Source organism: Quercus suber, unplaced genomic scaffold, assembly GCF_002906115.3.
Source record: "Quercus suber isolate HL8 unplaced genomic scaffold, Cork oak 2.0 scaffold_28, whole genome shotgun sequence".
Lineage (NCBI taxonomy): Eukaryota > Viridiplantae > Streptophyta > Magnoliopsida > Fagales > Fagaceae > Quercus > Quercus suber.
Genome location: NW_027069493.1, coordinates 890,140 through 913,692, shown reverse-complemented (window position 1 = coordinate 913,692; position 23,553 = coordinate 890,140). Strand labels below are relative to the sequence as shown.

Here is a 23,553-nt window from a genome sequence, read left to right as displayed (position 1 = left end):
ACCTAAAAAGGATGGCTCCTGATGCATCTGTTGATAGTTATGCCATTAACAAGATTATAATCGAGTATCTTATGTCATTATCAAAATGACAATCAAGTACTGATAATCATGCCATTAACATATCCAGGAATTGACATTATGTTAGATGTAATGACTTTTTTTTTCTCTCCAAGATTAATATAAAAAGTGGATAGTACCAAACACACTTTGCTTGTGTGGAGGTGAATTACCACCACGTGGATTGTGGGCCGAAGAAAGACTATTGAAGAAGCATCTTAGAGATGAGAGTTTGGGCCCAAGTCTCGATATCACAAGCCCGAGTCTGAGAAAGAGTAGAATGACCCAAGCTATTGGCCGAGGTGATCCGAGAACCCCATTGCCAAGAAAAGCATCAATGAAGCTGTTGAGTATGAGATTTTGGCTCAGAATCCTTGTCAAGGACACGAGGAGAAAGACGCAGAGCCCAAAGTAGCAGTTACCTCCACATTAATTAGATATTCCTACCTAATTGCTCAATCCACTCACCTTGACCTTTAATCTTTCAGTCTTCCCATTGTGGAATCGGATCCCCTACCTTTTTTCTATAAATTAGTTGTGTCAATCTTAAGCATCTAGTTATTTGTCTAAGCTTGGTGTTTTTGACCCTCACAGCTTGCGTAACACTTTTTTATGTGAGAAATGCATTCAGGTGGAGCAACTGGATATTTTGGGAGCGATAAAACAATTTCCATGGTTGAAGATAGATTTTATTGGCCAAGCTCAGAGTGAGATGTGGCTAGAATTTTTTCACGATGTCGGACTTGCCAATTATATAAGGGAAAGAAGAAATACGTATCTAACTATTTATATAAAGCCTATTCCTATACCACAGGACCAAGGTAGGATCTAAGTGTAGATTTTGTTTAAGGCTTGCCTAAGGCTCTTCAAGGTCTTCCGTCTTTTCGTGATATTGTCCATATTATAATTTCTCTAATAAAAGGGCCCTACATTCTAAAAAGGTCCATTCAACCTAATTTCTTGTCTCCATCTATTTGTTTTGTGCTATCCAGTGTTATCCCCATTTTTTTTCTTTTAATCCTGCTTATAGCCTGGACATACACGAGCGTTCGTAATCCATACGTTATAGACAACATAGGCTCGTCTGTTTGTTGCCATCAATGTCTTTCAAAGACAAAATCTATGACCATTCACTAATGAGGGTTAGTGAGAAATGAATTTTCATTCGTATGTCTTGATTTTGTTGACAATCTCAAGATTGGAAGGAGAAAGAAGGCCCTGCACTGGATGCTGAAATGCACAATAGGATTGAATAGGTGTGAGTAGTGGTGATAGACAAAAAATAATGAAAATAAGAGAGAACTAATGAAAAAGGCCAAGAATCTAAATCAACTAATCATAAGTTCATAACCTTCCAAATCTAACGTGATGGAATAAAACAAGTCCAGATATCATCTTTGCAAAACAGACACAAGGAGGTGACAACAAAAAAGAATATGATTTAATGTAGTGTTGTACAAAATCAAAGAATAACATTGATTCTTTCTCTAAGAATTGATATCATTCCTACCAACCATATGGTGTATGTGAATATTCTTGCGGACAAAATTTTCTACATTAGTTACAACACTATAATCAACCTTCCTGTAATGTTTATCTACAACAAGCAACTTTTGCCAAAAACGAGTAAGCTAAAATTTCATCATTCAAGCTTAATCCGTGTTTATGCGGACTGGTAAAATCCCTTCTCTCGAGCTGCTCAAGATCATCCACTGCCAACTGCCTATTATAATACCCAGTCATCTTTTGATAATGAATCCAGAAGATATTTGCCAATTTTCACTGTAAAAACACTGGTATGAATGAAAAGCATGTGAGGCATGTAACCAAGCGCAGTCCTTTCAGTCAGAGAATGGTTGAGAGTCCATGCACAGATGCACCAATTTTCTTTGGTATTGCCCATAACATTCACCTACTGCAATTACATCTTCATTCTCTGGGTCCAACACAGGTAAGTTACGCAACTTATCCTTCACCAAAGAACTAGATTCATCATCTAAATCTCCTAAATCAGCAATTATTTCTGCATATATTTCACGACAAGCAAGGACGAACATAGCTGCTGTGTCTGGTTGTTGTGCCTCACGAAGTGCTGCTAATGCCTCTTGAAGTGCACCAGCTCCTACATACAAAATCAAAGCCCTGCAATTGGCCATGTTAAGCTCAGAACAAATCAGAAGAAAGAATATCATGTTAAGGAGAGCCATAGGAAATATATACCTCCAAATGTTATATTCAGAGCGAAGAGAATGCTCAGCCCACCTTTGTAACACCCTGGGTAAACACAAAACATAAAATCAGAAGAGGATACTAGACTTTTAAACTATCTTCTCAATTTAAAACATAGAAACTAGATTTTTTAAAAAAATATATAAATAGTAGTTTATGTTGCAAGAAGAACAAATATATAACAACTGGATGCTACCAGAAATTGGTACAGCACTCTAGCAAGGGAAGGGAAAAATTGCTTGGGTTCTGCTTTCCTTTGGTTTTCCCCTTGCAAAGGGGAGGGGAGCATGAGATAACTTCCAAGATTAAATTAGAGACATGAAAAAAATAAGTTACAGAAGAGAGAGAGAGAGAGACCTTGAATAATCAGTACCCTTTAAATGTGCAGCAGCTAAAGTAGCAGCATCTGTCCAGCATCCAGCATCTTGTAGCTGCATGAGAGATTATGTGACGATTAGTCCAGCAAAAATCAAGCATACCATGTTGACCACTTTTTATGCACAAAAGATAGTAGGAAACAACAGCATTTTTCTTGTGACCAAGTCCCAATGTCAAACTATGAAAAGTCCATCCCAATTCACTAGTTGCAGGAATCTTATATACATGCAGGCACGCTTCAATTTCTGATCCATCCTTTTCATTCTTTGACACTGTTCAGCTAAGCACATCCTTGTGTTTATATGCATGTCTGGTATCACCTTGTAGCAACAGACACCACTATGATTGCATCAAGTAACGCTTCATCATGTTATTACTTTTTCCTCATCAAGGTTATCTGATTCTATTATCCAATAGCTTCAGAGATTATAAATATTTACAAAATTGGCACTTCCTTTTTGTCTTAACAAAACCAGTTCCAAACAGGAACTTTCAGTCATGCAGTGTGATGTTCATAAAATTCCATAGCTGGTTATATCAGTTAACAATTTCACTGACTCCTTTCTCTTAGGCACTTAGTTGTGGAAACCAATGCCAAACCATAGTGTTCTCATCTGTGCTATTAAGCTATTGTATGCTCATGTTCTCTCTTTTTTCCCATTAGAAAATATGTTCCCATTTGTGGTATCATGTTGACTCTCTAATTTAAACATTCCAACTGATTAAAAAGGTTGTGTGGAGAGGAGGAAAATTCTCGATCAAATAATGGAAATATTTGACAAAGTTCAATTAAAATATCTTTAAGCCCAACACAAGCTTAAAAAATTATTATTTTTAAAAAAAGAGGGAGGGGGGGGGGGGGGGGAGGGGGGGGGGAGGAAGTTATATGCTTCTGAAAACGAAGATTGGACTTTGAATACTATTGATTTTAAACAGTAAAAATGACTAGAAAAAATTTATACGAGACAAAGATCCAAACCTGAGAACAAGCTTCTTGATACCTTCCAACAGCACAGAGAAGATGAGTGCCAGACAGTGACCTATCAGTCCTGACCATGTTGGCTGCAACTACCTAGTTGATAATATGGCATTAAAGAAGTAACCAAACATGGGGAAAACTATAAAATTTTATTCCAATCACCACTTGTTTTAACAGTGAAAATAAACATAAACACTCACCTTTACTGCAAGTTCAAGAAGAGACCTTGACACTGCAGAAGAAAGAGCAACTGCACGCAGGGCATTTGCAGAGAAGTAAGAGCTCTCTGGAGGAGTTGAAAGCAACAAACTAACTGCAGCTTCTAAGTTTCCAACCGAGACAAGACTGATCATTGGCAATAAAAAAGAACAAGTCAAAGATGCAAATCAACAACTAACAAAAATTGCAGGAACCTAATACAGCAAGCTAGAGGCAATATGGTGTCGGCTATTTTACTTTTTGTAGGTAGAATGTATAAGTTGTATGAATAATAGGACATGCAAGACATGGAATCCAAAAATCTAGTAGCTATTCTAGTGTTTGCTGATCAACTTAATCTTTAACCTATATTGCAGATACCCAAAGTCAGTACAAGGACATAGCACCCTTCATTTCAGATTTCAGTATTTTGTTATTTGCAGAAATTGACATAGCACCCTTCCTTACTAACCACATCACGCACGCCAGCACCAAATTCCATACATTCGAGGGGTGTTTCCCAACCTAATTGCGCTAACCAAAAAGAAGGGATGCTATGTTGTCTGGCAACACCCAATGAATCCCAAAAGGCATAAACACTTCACTCCATTAAGCATAAGTAATTTCACTATGAATCAAAAGATAGAAAAATTTCCATTGTTTGATGTGATGGAAAAGGGGATGGGTGGAGTTTTCCACCCGTCCCACCAAATACAATCCTCCCAAATTGGGAGGAAAAGGTGGATAGAAAAAGTTTTGCACATGTAATTTACTATTTTGTCACTTATAATTCAATATTTTCTATCGTCTTTTTATGTAATAAGCATATAATAGTAAATTCATTCAAATCACCTTTTCCATCCTTTCACTTTTATGTTCTCACTACCAAATACACATGAGAGAATTTTAAAACATTTTCTACTTTCTCACTTTTTCATCCTCCCAACCAAATGGAACCTAAATCCAACCCAACTTTTGGGACCTGAAATTTGAGCCCAAGCCTGCCGAAACAAGGATGGGCTCTTTTGGGCCGGCAGACCACTGGTATATGATCAGGTCTAACATAGAGCATAAGCAATCAACTCGTGTATTAAAATTAAGTGGAACTCATGCTTATTCATCATATTTTTTAACTTGGACAAATAAAAAATAAAAAACTTGTGGAGCACTCACTCGTGTACACGATTCTGAATAGCCTCTTCTCCCTCTAATTTCTCATGCCATGGAATACGCTCATTAGCAGCTTCCCATAATTCTTCTTGTTCAAAAGCCATCAACCTAAGTTGACCTTGACTCTGACCAGATAACACAATTTATGATAGAGAACATGAGATAGATTAAAATGTAATAAAAAAACACCTTACAAAAATTTTGAGGTTTGGAAGACAACAGGGTATAACAGATACATGAGGTAGAAACCTAACTAAAAACTTCAATACTCTAAGAAAGCCGAAAATAATTATACAACAGTTAATATGCGAAATGACTTACAAGTGCATCCTTCTTCCCTTTTCCTGGCATCGATCTTTCCTTTGATGTTATCCTCTTCAGCAGAGCTGTGTTATCAAGCTCTGAAGTTGATGCTGATACATGGACTTTTTGTGGGGACTTATTTACTAACTTATTTATCAAATAATTGAGAGCACGAGGCAGCTGTAGCCAGAAAAGTGCTTCGGAAGATTCACCAAATATTGCAGCTGCAAAGGCAAACCTTGCTGCACAACCTTTATTCACTACCTTCGCATATAATTTCGCCCTCTCATCATCAAGTATGCAGCCTTGAGCAAATAAGTATTGGTAACAGGTAAGAAAAAACAAATATTGGTATCAAAAGCTCAAATTCATAGTTAGAAACACCACATCTAAGACAAAAGATCCACCTTCTTTTCGATAAGGTTCTAATACTTTTAGGAGCATCTCTGGCACCACAGCGTCACCAACAGGTGGTAAGTCAATCATGTAGCTGCGAAGATCTCCTGTGTATGAAGCAGTTCCTGGAATTAGGTGTGGTCTTTTCTCTAGATTTGTACTGCATGTATTAAACCAAGAGGCCTTCACGCCCAATTGCAATATCATTCGCAGTGCCTGTAGTGAAGAATTAACAATGAAACTCAGTGGCTCACAAGAAATGGACATCTATTCTCATTCCCTAAATTCCACATCTTTTTTTTTTTTTTGATAGGTAATAGAACTTTTATTCAAAAATACTGAGCATCATGTTCACAATGGTGAGCATCATGTTCACAATGGTGAACATTCTTATCAAGAAAAAAAAAATCTATTTGCAGCATTTGTGTTTGATGTCAAGATCAAAGCATATTCTCACATATATTTCTGCTCAACAGAATACATAAATGAGACAAAACACTATAGTTAGCTGCAGTAGGACTGAGTAGGCATGGGAGGGGGAGGGGAAGTTTAAAAAAGTAACCAAAAAAAATCTCTAATGAGATATGCAAGATAATTTTTATCAATAAATGCTTCTTGAATATCCCTTTTTTTTTTAACCTCTTAAAGGTACATGATCTACCATTGACAACTCAACCAGAACAGGAATGTATTAGCTATTGCTTTCACTCAGTGAATCAAGAAGTAAAGTAGAATACAGTATAAATGTTACCAGGGCATGTGGAGTAGGAAGTAGAATGGGGGCACATATAGGCATTGGCCGGAATCTCTCTTTAACAGTTCTGGACTGGGGTCCATAGCCAATTTTTTTGTCATTTCTGCATGAAAGAGAGGAACAGGATTAGCAAAGCATAAAACATAAGTTTAGGTTGAAAATAGAAAATTAGTAATTGAATAGAGAAGCAAGTTTGTACTTGAATAAGTGGTGCTATCTTACATGCTTTGTTTTCCTGTCCTGACATGTAACAGCTAAAAGTAATTTCGACACATTACTCCATGAGGACCATACCACATCATAGGGTGCATAAATTACGTAAGGCCACAATTTGAGTGACACTAAGACATGTACAGAGAGCACTGTAACAATGTGTAGTTGGTCATAAATTAGGTCTAAGTGGCTTAAAATTTTATCATTAAAATTCTTCCATATAATAAAAAGGGTTGGGTTCAAGTTACACTTAGTGTAACTCTAAGCAATGTTACACCATCCAATTACTTTTTATAGAATTCGTATTTTAAAAATCTCCCTGTTGAATTACATGTTTTATATGTTCCTAACATTCATACCAATTTTTATTTCAATTGGTTGTTATTTGTCACTCGATCCATAAACTCATTTTTAATGCATTATTTTAAACTACAAAAACTTGAATTTAAATAATTGATAGATGACATGGCTATTAATTTTTGACCACCTTGAAATTTTGCAAGCATGGAAAATATATGAATATAATGTAATCTAATGGTGGATTTGTCAAAATTCACATCCAATTAAAAAATATTAAGCGGTGTGACATTACTTAAAGTTACATTAGGTGTAACTTTAACAGTAACTTTAACCCAACCCTAATAAATATATATATATATATATATATATATGTTGATGTCACTTTCATCAGCATCATCATTAAGCCCTGATTATTAGCCAGACAAAAGCTTTCACACCATGTACTTTAACCAGAGCTATAACAGAGCACCATCTAACCTCAACTGGATCTCATTATGAACATCTTGGTTATTGCTACTTATGAGATATCAAAGATATATTCTTGACATTCTGAGTCATATAAAGGCAAGGAAATAGAAAAGAATCCAAAAACTCAAAAACAAATACTGGCACATACGTATTAACCTCAACAAGGCGAAAGCTACTATCAGCTCCAGCAATGCACAATATCAATGGGTCATTTTTATCAGTTCGCAAAGGCAACCAATCAAGCTCCAATACAAGGGTTCCTGGAAATTGAGGTTGTAAATGAGAATTGGCTAATGGGTCCTGCGAATCCTGGAAGTAAGAAACATGTAGAGATTCAGGATCAAACAGAAGAAGGATCTTCTAAAAGGGGTGGTGGAACAAAAGCATTTATTTAAATAAAACCTTTACATGATTTAATAAAATATGCACCATAGATGCTGGATTTGAAAATTGTCCCAGTAGGAACTCAACGAAAGTCTGAGGCGTGTGCATAAAAAATACTCTTACCAGTGACATTGACTAGATTTTACAAAACACATAATATAAGTTATTATTTTTCAATACCATTTTCCTGAACACGAGTAGAAACTTCTATGCTGGAGGAAAACATTCTCTACTTGGGAGTTCAATTGACCAGAAAGGAAACCTGAAGGGTTTTTTGTTTTGTTTTTTTTCTTTTTTGCGAGAACCTGTGGGCCAATAGATGGCTGTCACTCCCATGGAGAATCACACTTGAAAAAAAAGAGAGGAGGGGGGCAGTTCTACAGTTTATGCCAATTTATACAGCTTCAGCTATAACAGAATCAATCTGGGTAGGTGACAAGATTGGTACATTGCTCTGCGCAGTCAAAAGAACAAAGGGAGCTACACTCAGTGGACTGGAATATGAGAAGCCCTTCATTATTAGTAAGATGGGCATAGGTCTAGGGCCTAGACAAGAGAGAAAAGAACGGCAATAAAATGCTTCATAGGAAGCAACCTCCCCAAGAGACCTAACATATTGAGTATCAGGTAAAATGTAGGGCAGGAATAATGGACAAAGTGTTGCACATCAGAGAAATATTTTGTTTGTGCCTAAATGTCATGGCAAATGGACCAAAGAAATCAAACAACATGCACAACGAGTCTTTCCTATACAATATATATATATATATATATATATGTTGATGTCACTTTCATCAGCATCATCATTAAGCCCTGATTATTAGCCACACAAAAGCTTTCACACCATGTACTTTAACCAGAGCTATAACAGAGCACCATCTAACCTCAACTGGATCTCATTATGAACATCTTGGTTATTGCTACTTATGAGATATCAAAGATATATTCTTGACATTATGAGCCATATAAAGGCAAGGAAATAGAAAAGAATCCAAAAACTCAAAAACAAATACTGGCACATACGTATTAACCTCAACAAGGCGAAAGCTACTATCAGCTCCAGCAATGCACAATATCAATGGGTCATTTTTATCAGTTCGCAAAGGCAACCAATCAAGCTCCAATACAAGGGTTCCTGGAAATTGAGGTTGTAAATGAGAATTGGCTAATGGGTCCTGCGAATCCTGGAAGTAAGAAACATGTAGAGATTCAGGATCAAACAGAAGAAGGATCTTCTAAAAGGGGTGGTGGAACAAAAGCATTTATTTAAATAAAACCTTTACATGATTTAATAAAATATGCACCATAGATGCTGGATTTGAAAATTGTCCCAGTAGGAACTCAACGAAAGTCTGAGGCGTGTGCATAAAAAATACTCTTACCAGTGACATTGACTAGATTTTACAAAACACATAATATAAGTTATTATTTTTCAATACCATTTTCCTGAACACGAGTAGAAACTTCTATGCTGGAGGAAAACATTCTCTACTTGGGAGTTCAATTGACCAGAAAGGAAACCTGAAGGGTTTTTTGTTTTGTTTTTTTTCTTTTTTGCGAGAACCTGTGGGCCAATAGATGGCTGTCACTCCCATGGAGAATCACACTTGAAAAAAAAGAGAGGAGGGGGGCAGTTCTACAGTTTATGCCAATTTATACAGCTTCAGCTATAACAGAATCAATCTGGGTAGGTGACAAGATTGGTACATTGCTCTGCGCAGTCAAAAGAACAAAGGGAGCTACACTCAGTGGACTGGAATATGAGAAGCCCTTCATTATTAGTAAGATGGGCATAGGTCTAGGGCCTAGACAAGAGAGAAAAGAACGGCAATAAAATGCTTCATAGGAAGCAACCTCCCCAAGAGACCTAACATATTGAGTATCAGGTAAAATGTAGGGCAGGAATAATGGACAAAGTGTTGCACATCAGAGAAATATTTTGTTTGTGCCTAAATGTCATGGCAAATGGACCAAAGAAATCAAACAACATGCACAACGAGTCTTTCCTATACAAGCGGCACAGAAGAATATGCCTGATGATTGCTCCAATTGGAAAACCCATCCAGATTGCCAATCCCCAACCATCAAACATAGAACACTGGCCTTGGTAGCTGAGTGGTACATCTCCCCTCTCTTAAGAGGAGGCCAAGATTTGAGCCATTTGGCCTGTTATGTGTGGGGTTATGGGGTCAGAAAAAAAAAACAAAAAAACAAAAACTCACATTGCATACACCAATAGTGTGGTATAACAATTTCAAAGCACATAACAGGAAAGGAAACAAAGCAAACAATCTCATTTTCATACTTACAAGATCAAATGCAGAAAATGTATTGTCATAAAATAGAACAGCAATACGCCCTCGGCTACGGTCTCCAGATACAAATGGTGAGAATTTGATTCGCCGGATTCCTTCTCTATGAGTACTAAATGAGGAAGAATGTCCAGTTGTCACATCCCACCACCGTATGTTCCCCGACCTGTCTCCCATAACCTGAAAAATGAATTAAGCAACTGCCACTCAAAACAGAAATCTTGCAAGGATAAAGATTCTTATATCTCAATTGATTGGCACCTCCAGGTGTTTCTAAAGGAGACATCTAGGGTTCAAATACCCCATCTCTCAATTATCAAATTATCAAAAAATTGCAAATTCATAGTACCAACTAGAGGAAACAATTCCAAAAGATATTATACATACCACATGAGGCAAGCGGTAGGCCATGGCTGTAATCAATCCCTCCGATAGTACAAATGAAGAAGAAGGCCATTTTGGTCTAGAGATGAGCAAAACATAACCTCAGTAGATATACAAACAAACAATAAATTTATGTAATGTGCAAAACGTAGATTTTCAAATTTTCAAAGAATTATTTTATCTGTGATCATTCAAATTGGCCATTGATCAAAACTATAATGGAGGGTACTAAGAGGTATGAGAGAGAAAAATATATGAAAAAACAAATAAAGAATCAAGTTTTAAGGGCACCATATTTCTGTAGAATAAGAGAAATTATTGAAAAAGAATCAATAATAATATCCCAACCAATTAATGTTGGGATTGAGGGCGAGAGATAAATAGAGAAATAGAGAGCAGAAGCAGAATTAAAGTAATTCTACCTGACAACCTATGTCCCAATGAAAAGCATACTATATGGAATTATATGTTACAAGAAGCCCATTGTGAGGATTTCTATAGAGAGACTAATCCTAAGCTAACCATAGACTAACCTTAGGCTCTAGTACAAATTAGAATGTCACTGAAAGAAGTGAATTGGAACACATGAGATGGTTGTTGGCAGCAACGAATGGCAACAGTAGACAAAAGATGGAGGCTGCAAGATGACCATTGTGGCTAGAGGACAGCTACTCCAGTGTCCAGAAGATGGCTACTATGGCTGAAGGATGGCTACACTAGTGGCCTAGGGGACATTAGCAGAAGAAAGGTGGCTCAAGTATGGCATACATGAGACAAATGTCAGTTGTAACCACAGTGATTGGGAGGACAACACCAACAACCTGAGGAGAGCGACACCATTTGCCGGAACGCATCGACTAAGGATAGCATTGTGGGAGCTGGTAGACAATGGCTAGGAAGAATGGCACGGTGGGGTGCGTGAATAATTGGTTGGCCTTTGGGGAACTAGACAACTGCCTAACTCTGATACTATATTAGAAAGGTAGAACATGGCACAAATACCATGTCAAAGTTGATGTTGGGATTGACAGTGAGAATGAAAATACAGAGAAATAGAAAGTGGATGCAGAATTGACATGATTCGGCCTAACAACATACATCCACATTGAAAAGCCCTAACCAACAACATCTTTACTACATTGAATTTTTATATTACAATAATCCCATTGTGGGGTTTATATAAAGAGACTAACCCTAGGCTAATCATAGACTAATGTTAGGGTGTTGTACAAAGGATGTGCAGTACAAATACTTCAATACAAAAGTATAAGTAATACATGTACATTTAACATTGGCTGATATCTCTACCAATCACTATCATTTCAATATCCATGTTCATCCTATGGACAACTAAAAATATATATGCAACAAGAATGCTGCCAAAAGCATGGGTGCAACAAATGAAGGTTCAGCACTTCTTACACTACCACTTTAAATCCTGACTTGAATTTAATAAAAAGGATTAAGTCATGGGCGAAGGCGTCCCATCCAAAGAATATATACAGAAATTTATGTCTTCATGCATATTAGGAGTAAAGCACGAGAGTGGTTTATATCTTTAGTATATTGAATTGTATATTATAATAATCCCATTGGAGATTTATATAGAGAGAGACTAACCATATGCTAACTATAGACTTACCCTGGGATGTGCAATATAAAATCTACAGTACACTTGTAGGAGTACATGTACACTGAACCTGGACTAATATCTAATAATCACCATCATTGCAATATCCATATTCATCCTTTGGACAACTGAAAAGTCATATGCAACAAGGGTGCTGCCAAAAGCATGGGTGCCACAAATGCAAGTTCAAGGCTTATAGCACTATGGACTTTAAATTCTGATTTGAATGTAATAAACAAGGATTCAAGCATGGGCATAGATGTCCCATTCAAAGAATATATACAGAAATGTATATCTTCATGCATATTAAGAGTAAACCATGGATGTGAGATGAATCAGAAAGTGCGTCGGCATAGCAAAAATGAGAACATTAGTATGGCCAAGGCTTTCAAAGAGCCTTAGATTTTCATGATGATATACACTTACCAAAGGTGTGATAGATAATTCCAGGAAACAAGAAATTTGATAACAGAATGTAGACCTATGGCAAACCATTTTCTATATGAACCTATTGACAATCCAAAAATCATCATCCTTTCACATTAACCAAAAGAAAAATGGAGAAAAAAAAAATCATCACATATTCAGTTAGCTCACTAGTGGACCAAATACAAATATACAACTCTATGTTGCACCTATTTGCCTTGAAGAAGAATTATACCTGAAGTCTCGGATCCTTCGCCCTTGAACCTCAAAAACGCCAAGTGCACCATTTACTAGTGCAAATGCAAAACTTTCGGAAGAGTCATCTTGAGATCCCTCTGAGCTCACTGCCTCTGCACATTAAAGTTAGATTCATACATCTTATATATCCAAGGAAAACAGAAGCACATATATAGACCAAATACAGGTCTAAGTCTTTTTAGCATTTTTCAAAAAATAAAATAGAAGTTGAAAAACTATGCAAGCATATCAAGTAAAAGAGCTCACTAGAATCTGAAGATGATGCCACAGTCTGTGTAGATGCCACATCTGATGACACAGCTGTACGATCCCTAGACAATAATGATGATTGTGTAGAAGGTCCATTTTGAACAGGCCGTGGAACTGTCGGAAGAGTCCATTCCAATACCGTAAATGGAAGAGCTAATGATCTAAGCTACATGGAGAGAGTATAAAAAAAAAAAAAAACTATTCAGAAACTAAAATCTTAACATGTGTGTGCAAGCATGTCACGTATGTTCATGCATATGCATGTGTACATTTACTTGTACATATATATCACCTACACCCCAAAAATTAAATTTATGTGTTTTTTTTTTTTTTTTGGGGGTGGGGTGTGTGTGCGGTGGGGATAACGTAGGGAACCTTACTAAAGAAGAGCCCTTTAGGCTCACCTCTGGCCAGTAAAACCTACAAGCAACTCACCTCACCTGCCAAAACCAATTGCCGACCAATCAAAGGGCATTCACCCCTAACAGTCTAAGAAGTTTTTGTTCATGGCCAAGAGCAAAATTGATTGTGCATTATTATTATTTTTTTAAGTGAGAAAAATATCACAGGAATAAATAAATACCTATCGAACACCATACTAATATGGTAGATAAAGGTACAAGATATGTGAAGGTGCAAAGTATGATACATATTGAGCATTTAAACCTCTTCAATCGCAATTAGAAGAAATAAATAAATAAGTAGTCCAAAAGAAAAGAAAAAATTAGTCCACCAGACAATCTTAATGATAGAGGATAAGAAAATGAACAGATACTCTGCTATTAAATTCAGAAAAATCCATGTCCTATTGAGAAATCCAGAAGGGTTTTTGGTGCCAGGGATAATGGAAAAAATATATATATATATATATATTTTTTTTTTTATTTAAAAATGTGAAGTAGAAAGATGCTTAGGACAAGGTGTTCTGAAATCACATGCGCTTTGCAAAATGAAGTTATCACTCCATTCTGAAACTTTTATTATAAAATTAAAATTAAGTTACATGCTGAAAGCTAATAAGACCCATATCCTAACAAAAACTTTAGAAAACTCAATGAATTCATATTGAGAACTGTGAGAACCACTCAAACTCCATAAAAAATTGAGAGCCTCAAGATAAACATGCAACTCTCAATTCCTTTACTGTCTAGGCACACTAAAAGGTACATACATCAAAGACATATCGACATGAAATGTTGCAGATATTTAATACACCAAAACCCATTTTCATCTCCATAATAAACAGTGTAACACATTCAAAGGTACACATTGAAAAAAAAAATTTACATAAAATCTGGGAATGTCAAAATGGTGAAAAGGTCTAATTGTTTTTAAAAAAGGATAAAATAAATAAAACACTTCAATAACTTTAGCAAAAGAAGCAATGGTTTTCCAATCCACCTCTTCCCACTCCCAGTGACCCCAAAGAAGAAATAAATCAATCAATCAATAATCCTATTACAGTGAGATATTGAGATATACACCCCTTCAGAGAATGAAAAACAAAAAAAATAATAACCTGTCTTTATAAAAAATTTATTTTCATGCTAGTGTGACTCCAATAGTAATTAGTGAAGCTTAGGAAACACTTGGAAAGAAAGAAGCATTAAATGCAATGGATTGGCAAAAACCGAAACACTAATATCACTGACCTCATGCACTAGGTCATGCATGTCAGTCATGCATCAAATCTCCCAAAGCCAATCAATAAATAGATATATTTTCACAAAAATTAGTAGCTGCAATATATAAGCTCTTTGGCATAAACCCATAGTCCCATGGTCCAAATATGATGAAGTTCAATTATTAGAAAATGTTTCCGGTAGGAAGGGGAAAGAAAAGGTAGCTGCCAAATTACCATAATGGGAGTTTTCGTCATTGCCCAAACCTCTACAGGAGCATCACGAAACAAAATTAGCAAATACCTGCAAATTTGTTAACATTACCAGAGAGAATGTTACCCCAAGCTGCTGATGAAGTTACAAATACTAAAGAGTCATGCAAAAATGGGAAAGAGAGAGAGCACTAAATGAAAGTTAAATTCCAAAAAATTCTCAGCTCTTCAACACAGCCATATCATACCAGTGATAATTTATCTATGAAAACTTATTGATTGAAGCAATAAGTTTGATAATCAATTATATAACCCATGCAGCTATAAGAGCTTGTTTGGTTTGTTGTTTTGAATTCTGTTGTTTTGAATTCTAGTGTTTTGAGAATTTTTTCCCAAAACTTGTTTTCCCACTCCAAAAAACAAGTTGAATCTGTTTGGCACATTGTTTTCCCATCTAGTTTTTTTCCTCAAATCCTTTTCTCTTCTAATAAAAAATCACCACCACCCACGGCAGTCCATCACCATCACTAAACCCAGATCCACCACCACCAAACTGAGTATAATCACATCTTAGAGAGAGAGAGAGAGAGAGAGAACAATCCCAACACCCGCGGCCACATGATCACAACAATCCGAAGCTGCCGTCACCTTCACAAAAACCCCAAAGCCCCTCTGTTGCCGCCTCAACCACCCCAACACAGAGAGAGAGAGAGAGAGAGACGGCTTATAACCTGCGGGGGGCTGAAAATTACAATAAAATTATTTTTAAAAATTAGCATATTACAAAACACCACCCAAAACAGAAAAGGGGAACTGGAAATAGGTGGGACTAGTTCTCTAAAAACAGTTTTGCACAGTAAAAAATGAGACTAGTTTTAAAAACGGTTTTCTGAAAATAGTTTGCCAAACAAATCAACATGGTGTGGGGACAATTTTTTGTTTTTTAAAAACAAAAAAACTTTTTTTTTTATACCGTTAACAAACAGGCTCTAAAGATTCAGTTCAAAATTTTTGTTGAAAACACTTCCCATGAAGAATTTGATTTAATTTCTGAGATCTTCCCTGAGCAAACAACATCCTCTAAAGTTACACAAATTTTTTTTATAAGTAAATGATTTTATTCTGAAAAGGCTACCTCATTAATAATACAAACACGAGATAGCCTAAAGAATTGCAACCAAAGAATTACAAGCACAAGAGACAGAAGTAGTGAACTCTGTAATAGTTCCATCATCAATGAGACCCAAGACAGGTAACCATTCACAGAGTAATCTGAGAAAAGAAATCTTCAACTACACTTCCAAAACTTCCACATCTTCAAAAGTACAAGAATTTCTTTCCTTACATAAAAGCCACAACAAACATAAAGGAGCTAAATTAAACACAGAAAAAGAACATTGACCAATTAGTAAATCAATCACTCTAAGCAGCATCACCCAATTAACTTCAAAAGGAGCAAAAAAATAGCCCCACATTGCATAAGAAAAATCAGTTGTGAAGTAACAAATGATTCACAGACTCCCCTTTACATCTACACAAACAATACCAATCTACTAATACAATCCCTTTGTTTCTAATATTATCATAGTCAAAATCTTCCCATGTTGCTGTCCACACAAAGAAAGCTACCCACTTCAAGGCTTTGGCACACCAAACTCCTCTCCAAGGAAAAGAGATCTCCTTCGGGCTTGAACACAGCAAAGTAAGACTAAACGTCAAACACCCCTTTACCTCTCAAACTCCATCTCATTATATCAGGACCACTCCTTGGAAAATTTGAGTACAATAATCCAAGCATGGAAGCAACAGAGTCAAATTCCCAATCATTAAATTGTTTGATGAACTGGACATCCCAATATTTCTCCCTCCCTCTGATACATTCCAAGTATGAAGATATTATAGCAGTTGGGTTGGCTGCCAAAAAGAACAAGATCGTATACAAATAATTTAGAGATTGATCCCCACACTTCCATCATGACAATATCTCACGTCCTACATCCTCCACTTCAAAAGGCACATGGCTAACAAATGTCTCCCACCCTACTCTACTACTCTTCCATAAACTACACCAATGAGTTGTGCGCATTGGTTTCATTGTCCAACCTCCCCCATCCACCTCATACTTTAAAGCAATGAACTGCCTCCAAAAATGAGTCTCTTCCTTCCCAAAGCGCCATAGCATTTCCCTGAAAGTGCTTGACTAAAGGTGCCCAATTTAAGCTCCCCCAAACCAGCACAAGCAATTGGGGAGCACATTGTATTCCAATCCACCAAGTGAAACTTGAACTCATCCTACAATCTACTCCATTTAAAATTTCTTTGCAACTTCTCTAATCAATTTAACAGATGAGATGGGATAGTAAACAAAGAGAGGTAATAAGTCATAAGAATCGATAGTTTACTCTTTAGTAACATCAATATTCTACCTTTTTTTGATAGATATAACTTTTTCCAACCACCAATCTCTGCTCCATTTTCTCTATAATGGGATTCCACACTACTATAACCTTGAAAGATGAGCCTAACGGCATACCCCAAAACATTATTTAATGTAAGATTATAAGTCCTTCCTAAATAAAAACGGCCTACCAACTGCTGGTCTGAAAGAAAATAATCATTCTTGCCAAAAAAGTTTCCAACATTTCTCATCACTCCAATCTGAAATAGATTGCACCAAAAAGAGAGAATTGGGTCTTCCTTGCTCAGTTATCCCTAATTGTATTCTATCTACCTACTCAAACCATAATTTGAAAACAGTTACAGCTCATTAAACAAGCTAAGCTGGGATATAATTGTTGGCTATCTGTGTAACAAGCATAAGACTTTCAACCTCCTGACTCAATCTCTAAAAACTTCTCAGGTCATAACTCTGAACCAGAGTCTTTTTCTATTAAGGAAAAGAGTTTCCATCTTGTTCATGAACCTATGTGAAAATGCCAAACACTATGCTAACTGTTTCATGAACCATTTAAAGACCTCTAGTCACAAAGTAAATATGGGTATATCAAGATTTATATTTCCCCACTAAACATAAATATATTTCATTGCAATACAAAAATGATGGCTCCATCACTTTTTTCCAAGTTTTACACATTGAACAGTGTAAGAACCCAAAATATAAAAAATAAGAATAATAAGACACCATAAAGAAATCCAAATGCATGATAATAAGCACAGTTCCATGCTACATTTTAATTTATTTCAGTTTATCATTTTTTTTTAATAAAAGGTTATCATATTCAAGACAACATAATTAGGTCTGCTTTTATTCCAGTAAGTTACCAATGACAAGCTAAGAATATATTCTCTTTGGTATGGATAAAGAGACTAATGAAAAATCACAAGATATAAAATAGAAGATGTTAAATTGATATGCACAAATTTAATGATGAGAATCCTTAATTGAAAGTCAACCTTCCAGATGAAGAAGCTCTTAAAGCTCTAATGGGTGCACGTTCTGGTTTTTGTAAAACCCGAAACATTTTATTAAGGCCACTTCGAACACAGGTCACAACAAGCCTATTGATGTAGCCTCCAGATTTTTCATTCGCCTGGATCAACAGATGTGCCAGTACATGTAAGCATAAAGTATAATAATGGACATGGAAATGTTTGAAGGAAAGGTACAGAAAAGATGCCAATTCAAAAATCAAAAACAAAGGGGAAAAAAAAAAAAGGAATAGAAAGAGAAATATGCAGTCCCGGGAGAGGGGTGAAATGAATGACATTTATTTAAAAATAATAATATCCTAAATCATACCTGACTGTAAGAAAATGAGACCAGCCTAGAATTTCCAAGCCACCGTAATCCTCTAACCATTCCATTGTGTACAGAAAAACTTGCAGCAATGGCGTTTGCAGAAACATCAACAATATCTATTGTCCCGCTTTGAGTTCCTAAAGCAACCAGTGGAACAGCAACAGCAGGAATGTTTCCCCCACCTTCAATAAAGTCATCTTAATTAGCTTTAGAAACCATAATATCTTTTTTTTGCTCAAATGTAGCTAACTACAAATATTCTTAATACAATTCGAAATGTGACAAATATAGTAAATTAGTGACACAAGGAAACTAACGGGCCAAAGTAGCAGTCAAAGAAGGGGATGGTACAGCCAGAATGGTCACCGTCGAAGAAAGAAGCTGAAGCTGTCCAACCAAGCTAATCTGCATGAGTGATATGGATTGTGAGTATAGATGGAGAACCTAAAGAAAGTTGGTAATAGAAATAAACCAAACCGATCAGAAAACCATTCATTGAATTCATAAACTCCATTTAAGTAAATTTGGATATATGACTAGAGATGACCAAACCCAATCAGGAAACCATTCATTGAATTCTAATGGACTTGGTAGAAATTATGCATCCAGTTCAAAGAAGTTCCAACATGTTTTCATGCATTACATGAAACCTTCCATGATAAATTGGCCATGCAACTTTCCAAATCTCTTCACTTTCTTTCCAAAAGAAACCAATTTTGATAAAAAGAGCTTGAAAATTCTGTGGGTGTATATTTATCAAAAAAAAAAAGAAGAAGAGAGAATTCTGTGGGTGTATGAGAGAGAGAGAGAGTGAGTGAGAGCTTATAATAAACAATTTGGGGTTCCCTTTTTTCATGTCATAATGTTACTGCTTTCAGCCAACAAGAGAGCATTGACAAATATTAAAAAAACAAAACAAAACAAAACTAAGAGAAAAATACTTATAAACAAACCTTAAAGGACATATCTGCCAGGCTGGAGGTAGAGTTTGATGGGCAGCTTCTGCCACCATCCATATGTTCCGGTTGCTTACCTGCTTCCGTGAAAGATCCACTACTAGAAGAAATTACAGTATTAGCATTGGTCCCTGGAACTGGCACTTCACTGACATCAGCAACCAAGCCCAAGTTTGTATCATCCTTCTGAGTATTTTCTGGCCCTTCAGCAGTCAATAGCCAATTCCATATTTTTCCATCATCAGAAATGGAGATTAAATGCGTCTTAGAAACAAGAAGAGGTTCATCACAAAAATCAAAAGGAGTATCAAAATCCACATCTGGGGAAGGAGAATGAGATACATCAGAATAGAGCTTGCCAACATTTTGGAAGGTGGAATCTGATTGGCAGATGATGACAGCAAGAATTGAAGGAGAAGGGACAGGTGTGCCAATTGAGGGAATCAACTCTTCAATTGCGCACATTATGTGCACCTGCTCTCCTCTGTGACAATATAAAATAAGTATATTCCCTTTGGACCCAAAAAACATTTGCGTTCAAATCAATTAATATTTATGTCAGAGAAATTAGAAATTTAAAATGCCAATTATACAAAGTATTACAACTTGATTAACATTCAAAAGCTTATAGTAACAGAGATGAGCATACACCAGTCAACTTAAAGATATTGCAATGCAACATAATGCCAGTAGCGATGGTCAGTATACACATCATTATCTAGTTTCTGGATATGTTCAGCACTCTCATAGCCCAAATTATATGAGTCCACTCTTAGCACCCAAAATGCCCTAAACTAACTTAACCAGAAATTTCCAACAACCTATCATGCAAACTCTCAATGTCCAGACAAGCCTCTGTATTACAGTGCAAAATAATGCCAGTGGCAATGATAAGATACACATCATTATGTAAACTCAAACTTAGAATCCAAGATGACCTTAACGATACAATCACTATGGAATTGATCATGGCATTAGAGCAGGTGGTTCTTAGTTCAAACTCGGTCTCCACTCTACCTCTCATTTAAGAATAATGGTTAAATGATTAGATTCACTCTTTCCTAGCAGCTTAAGGTTTGGGAAGAACTAGTAATTTATCAAATCAAAATGGTTAAATCCTCTAAAGGTGAGGTGCCTTAAGAAACCTGATAAAGAGACTAACCAATGTAAATTGCCACATTTTAAGAATTACCCTGCTTTCTGGAAGCCTAAAGTTTCTTCTTCTATAAATTCGGAATTGCAAGTTTCTGTATTAAAGAAACACACAAACATCCATTATGCAGCTTTTGTAGCCAAAGATCCCTCTTCTCAACAATCTTTTCAATACCTTTTTTTTTTTTTTGGGGGGGGGGGGGGGGGGGGGTGTGTTGAGAATCATAGAATAAACCAACTTCCCCAGGTTGCTAAGAGGTGAAGCTGTATCTGAACAAAATGCCCCCACTCAGCCACTCCTCCACTACCAGATCCTAAGCAAAACTAGGGAGGGCAATGAGCAAGTGAATGAATTAAACAGGGATGAGATGTACTTGACTTTGAGGTTTATATAACCTTATACTATAATCTTGTTTTACTAGTGTAGAAAAGTTCTAATACAACAACAACCAAGCTTTATTCCCAAATTTTTGGGGTCAACCATGGATCCTCAACATATATTATTTTCCGCCATTCTATTCTATCCTAAGTCACTCTTTGTTACTTCATTAATTAACATATTTTGCCAAGAGCCATGTAGCTCAACTAGCACCTCCTAGAGTTTCCAATGGAGACATCCAAAGTTCAAATCCCCCACCCCCAACTACAAAATTATCAAGCCATGTTCTTTTAAAATACTACTACTAATGTAAATTTTGGTCTTGGTCTTTCTCTACTTCTTTTCATTCCCTCAACTTGAATGAATGCACTCATTGAGTTCCAATAGCAACTGTAAATGGTAGAAGTTTACACTAGGCAATGCACCTTAGTTACTCATAATTAATGCTAATTAAATCAACTAACATATGCATAGCTAAATCCTAAATCCCACAAATTCTAAGATACTTTCTCACTTCTCCTACACTTCAATGCAAAGCTTATGAATTTGTCAACATTGTATAATGGCACAAATTGGTATAATAAAATCTCTAGCATGGTAGATCAGATAACGAAAGCCTAAAATAGAATATAATGTAGTTTCGAATTTCAATGACTTACTCTTTGCGCCGCCAAGTACTGAGCTTCCCGTCGAGGTGAGCACAATATATCAACTCATTATTCGGATCCGGCAACACGTCAAGAAACTTGCCGCAGCCACGAGGCAATGCAGATGAGAAGAGCGATGACTCATACCGCAAATCAAACACTATCAATTCCCTGGGGAACGTGATGAACACGATGTACCTCCACTGCGGCGAAAACGTGAACTTCACCGCATAGAGCGGGAACACTGCGGAGGCAGGCGCCGAGGAATTCGAACCATTTCCAGTGCCAGAGGCGGAGGCCGCGGCGTCTCTCTCTAATCTCTGCAATTCAGAGCAGTCGGTCCGAACCTGAAGCTCCTTGAGGACGATACTGTCCTCGGTCTCGCCGAGGACCTTGACGGACAAGAGGAAGCCCTTGAGGCCGAGGACGCAGAAATGGCGGGAATCGAAGGGGTCGCGGCGGAGGCAAGAGAGGAATTCCGGCGCGGCGTCGTATTTGAAAAAGCATCTTCCGGTTGAGGTGTTGTAAAGAGAGAGAGTGGAGACGCCGCTGATTGCAGCGAGGAGGTACGAGTCGGGTCGGGCCTGGACCCAACACAAGTCCTGGACGCCCGATTTGGAGGAAGCGGAGTCGGTTTCGAACCAGAGGATAGGAGATCTGGAGCGGAAATCGAAGAGAGCGATGCGGCCCTGGCGGTCGCCGGCGGCGAGGAGGAGGTGAGAGGAGGATGGCTCGGTGGTCAGGAGGTCGCGGCGGAGAGGGAGTGGGGTCCAGCGGACGGAGGTGACGAATGGAGAGAGAGAATTGGAGGAGTTGGGAGGTGGGAGAGGGAGAGTAGTGATGAGTTGAAGAGAGCGAGAGTCGAGAATAGCGACGGAGCTACTAGCAGGGAAGGCGAGGAGACCTGAAGGGCTGAGGTCGGCGGATCCGAAGTTGTTGCGGCTGGCTGGGCCAGGGAGCATGCAGTCCAGTGAGTCTTGGGTTGGTGGTGATGCTGCTGCTGATGCCGCCGCCGCCGCTACTGGTGGTACTGCTGCTGGTGGTGGTTGTGGTTGTGGTGGTCTTGGGCTCAACATTGCCCCTTCTTTTTGGAATTTTGACTGTACTGATGAGAGAGAGGAATGCGGGGTATGGTCTGTGCTCTTTTATTGACTTTCTCTCTCTCTGGTGCTACCGTGCGATTCGAGTAACGGGGGAGAGAGAGAGAGAGAGGGGGGTTAGGGGGGAAGAACGTTCGGTTATTGGGTCTAAATTTTAAACGGTTGGTTTTTTGGGTTGTGAAGTGACTCTCTCGGACAAAATGGAGCCAGCTTGCGAGTCCTGGGACCGATTGACGAACTTTCTTTTTTCTTTTTTCTTTTTCTTTTTCTTTTTCTTTTTTTCTGCTGAAAAGAAAATATTTTTGACCGTGTGTGTTGTAACTGTTGTTTGTTAGAATTTTTTTTTTTTTTTTTTGGAGAAATCCTCTCTCTTTTGAGTGATTTATTTATTTATTAATTTGATAGTTAGTAAAAAAGAATTTTAATTCTAAATATTTTAGTTAAAATATTAGAAGGGTAAACAAATACTCGAAGTGTTATTTGATAAAGATGATTTCGAACGATATTTTCTTACAAACAGCTTTTATTTTTTTAAACAACTGCGTCTTCAAAAGGTTAAAAAATAAGTTATACCAAATTGGTGCTTATAGAATATTATTAACGAGTCATATTTTATATTTATGCATAGCATAATTTT

At 37.1% G+C, this 23,553-nt stretch overlaps 1 protein-coding gene across 2 annotated transcripts; it reads right to left on the bottom strand.

Annotated features, from left to right (window-relative positions):
• Nucleotides 1-1,476: 1,476 nt before the first annotated feature.
• LOC111984777 (uncharacterized) lies at nt 1,477-23,092 on the bottom strand. 2 transcript variants are annotated; one of them, XM_024016411.2, is made up of 20 exons: nt 21,829-23,090; nt 19,636-20,122; nt 19,000-19,087; nt 18,683-18,864; nt 18,337-18,473; nt 14,947-15,013; nt 13,086-13,254; nt 12,817-12,931; nt 10,529-10,604; nt 10,139-10,321; nt 8,853-9,013; nt 6,462-6,567; nt 5,722-5,926; nt 5,333-5,619; nt 5,015-5,136; nt 3,844-3,988; nt 3,644-3,736; nt 2,644-2,717; nt 2,278-2,331; nt 1,477-2,199 (listed from the first exon to the last, which is right to left on the bottom strand). In XM_024016411.2, the coding sequence occupies exons 1-20, from the start codon at nt 22,890-22,892 to the stop codon at nt 1,899-1,901; spliced, it is 4,116 nt and encodes a 1,371-aa protein (XP_023872179.2). In that variant the 5' UTR covers nt 22,893-23,090; the 3' UTR covers nt 1,477-1,898. The 2 variants fall into 2 exon arrangements, with proteins under 2 accessions (XP_023872179.2, XP_023872163.2); XM_024016395.2 differs by having other exon boundaries at nt 1,477-2,331; nt 21,829-23,092.
• Between the last annotated feature and the right edge of the window lie 461 nt (nt 23,093-23,553).

Coding starts and splice junctions, on each gene's coding strand:
- LOC111984777 (XM_024016395.2), bottom strand. CDS start 22,892: ATGTTGAGCCCAAGACCACCACAACCACAACCACCACCAGCAGCAGTA. Junction 12,932..13,085: donor GGCATCATCTTCAGATTCTA/GTGAGCTCTTTT, acceptor TTTAATGTGCAG/AGGCAGTGAGCTCAGAGGGA. Junction 5,927..6,461: donor TTCCTACTCCACATGCCCTG/GTAACATTTATA, acceptor TCTTCACTACAG/GCACTGCGAATGATATTGCA.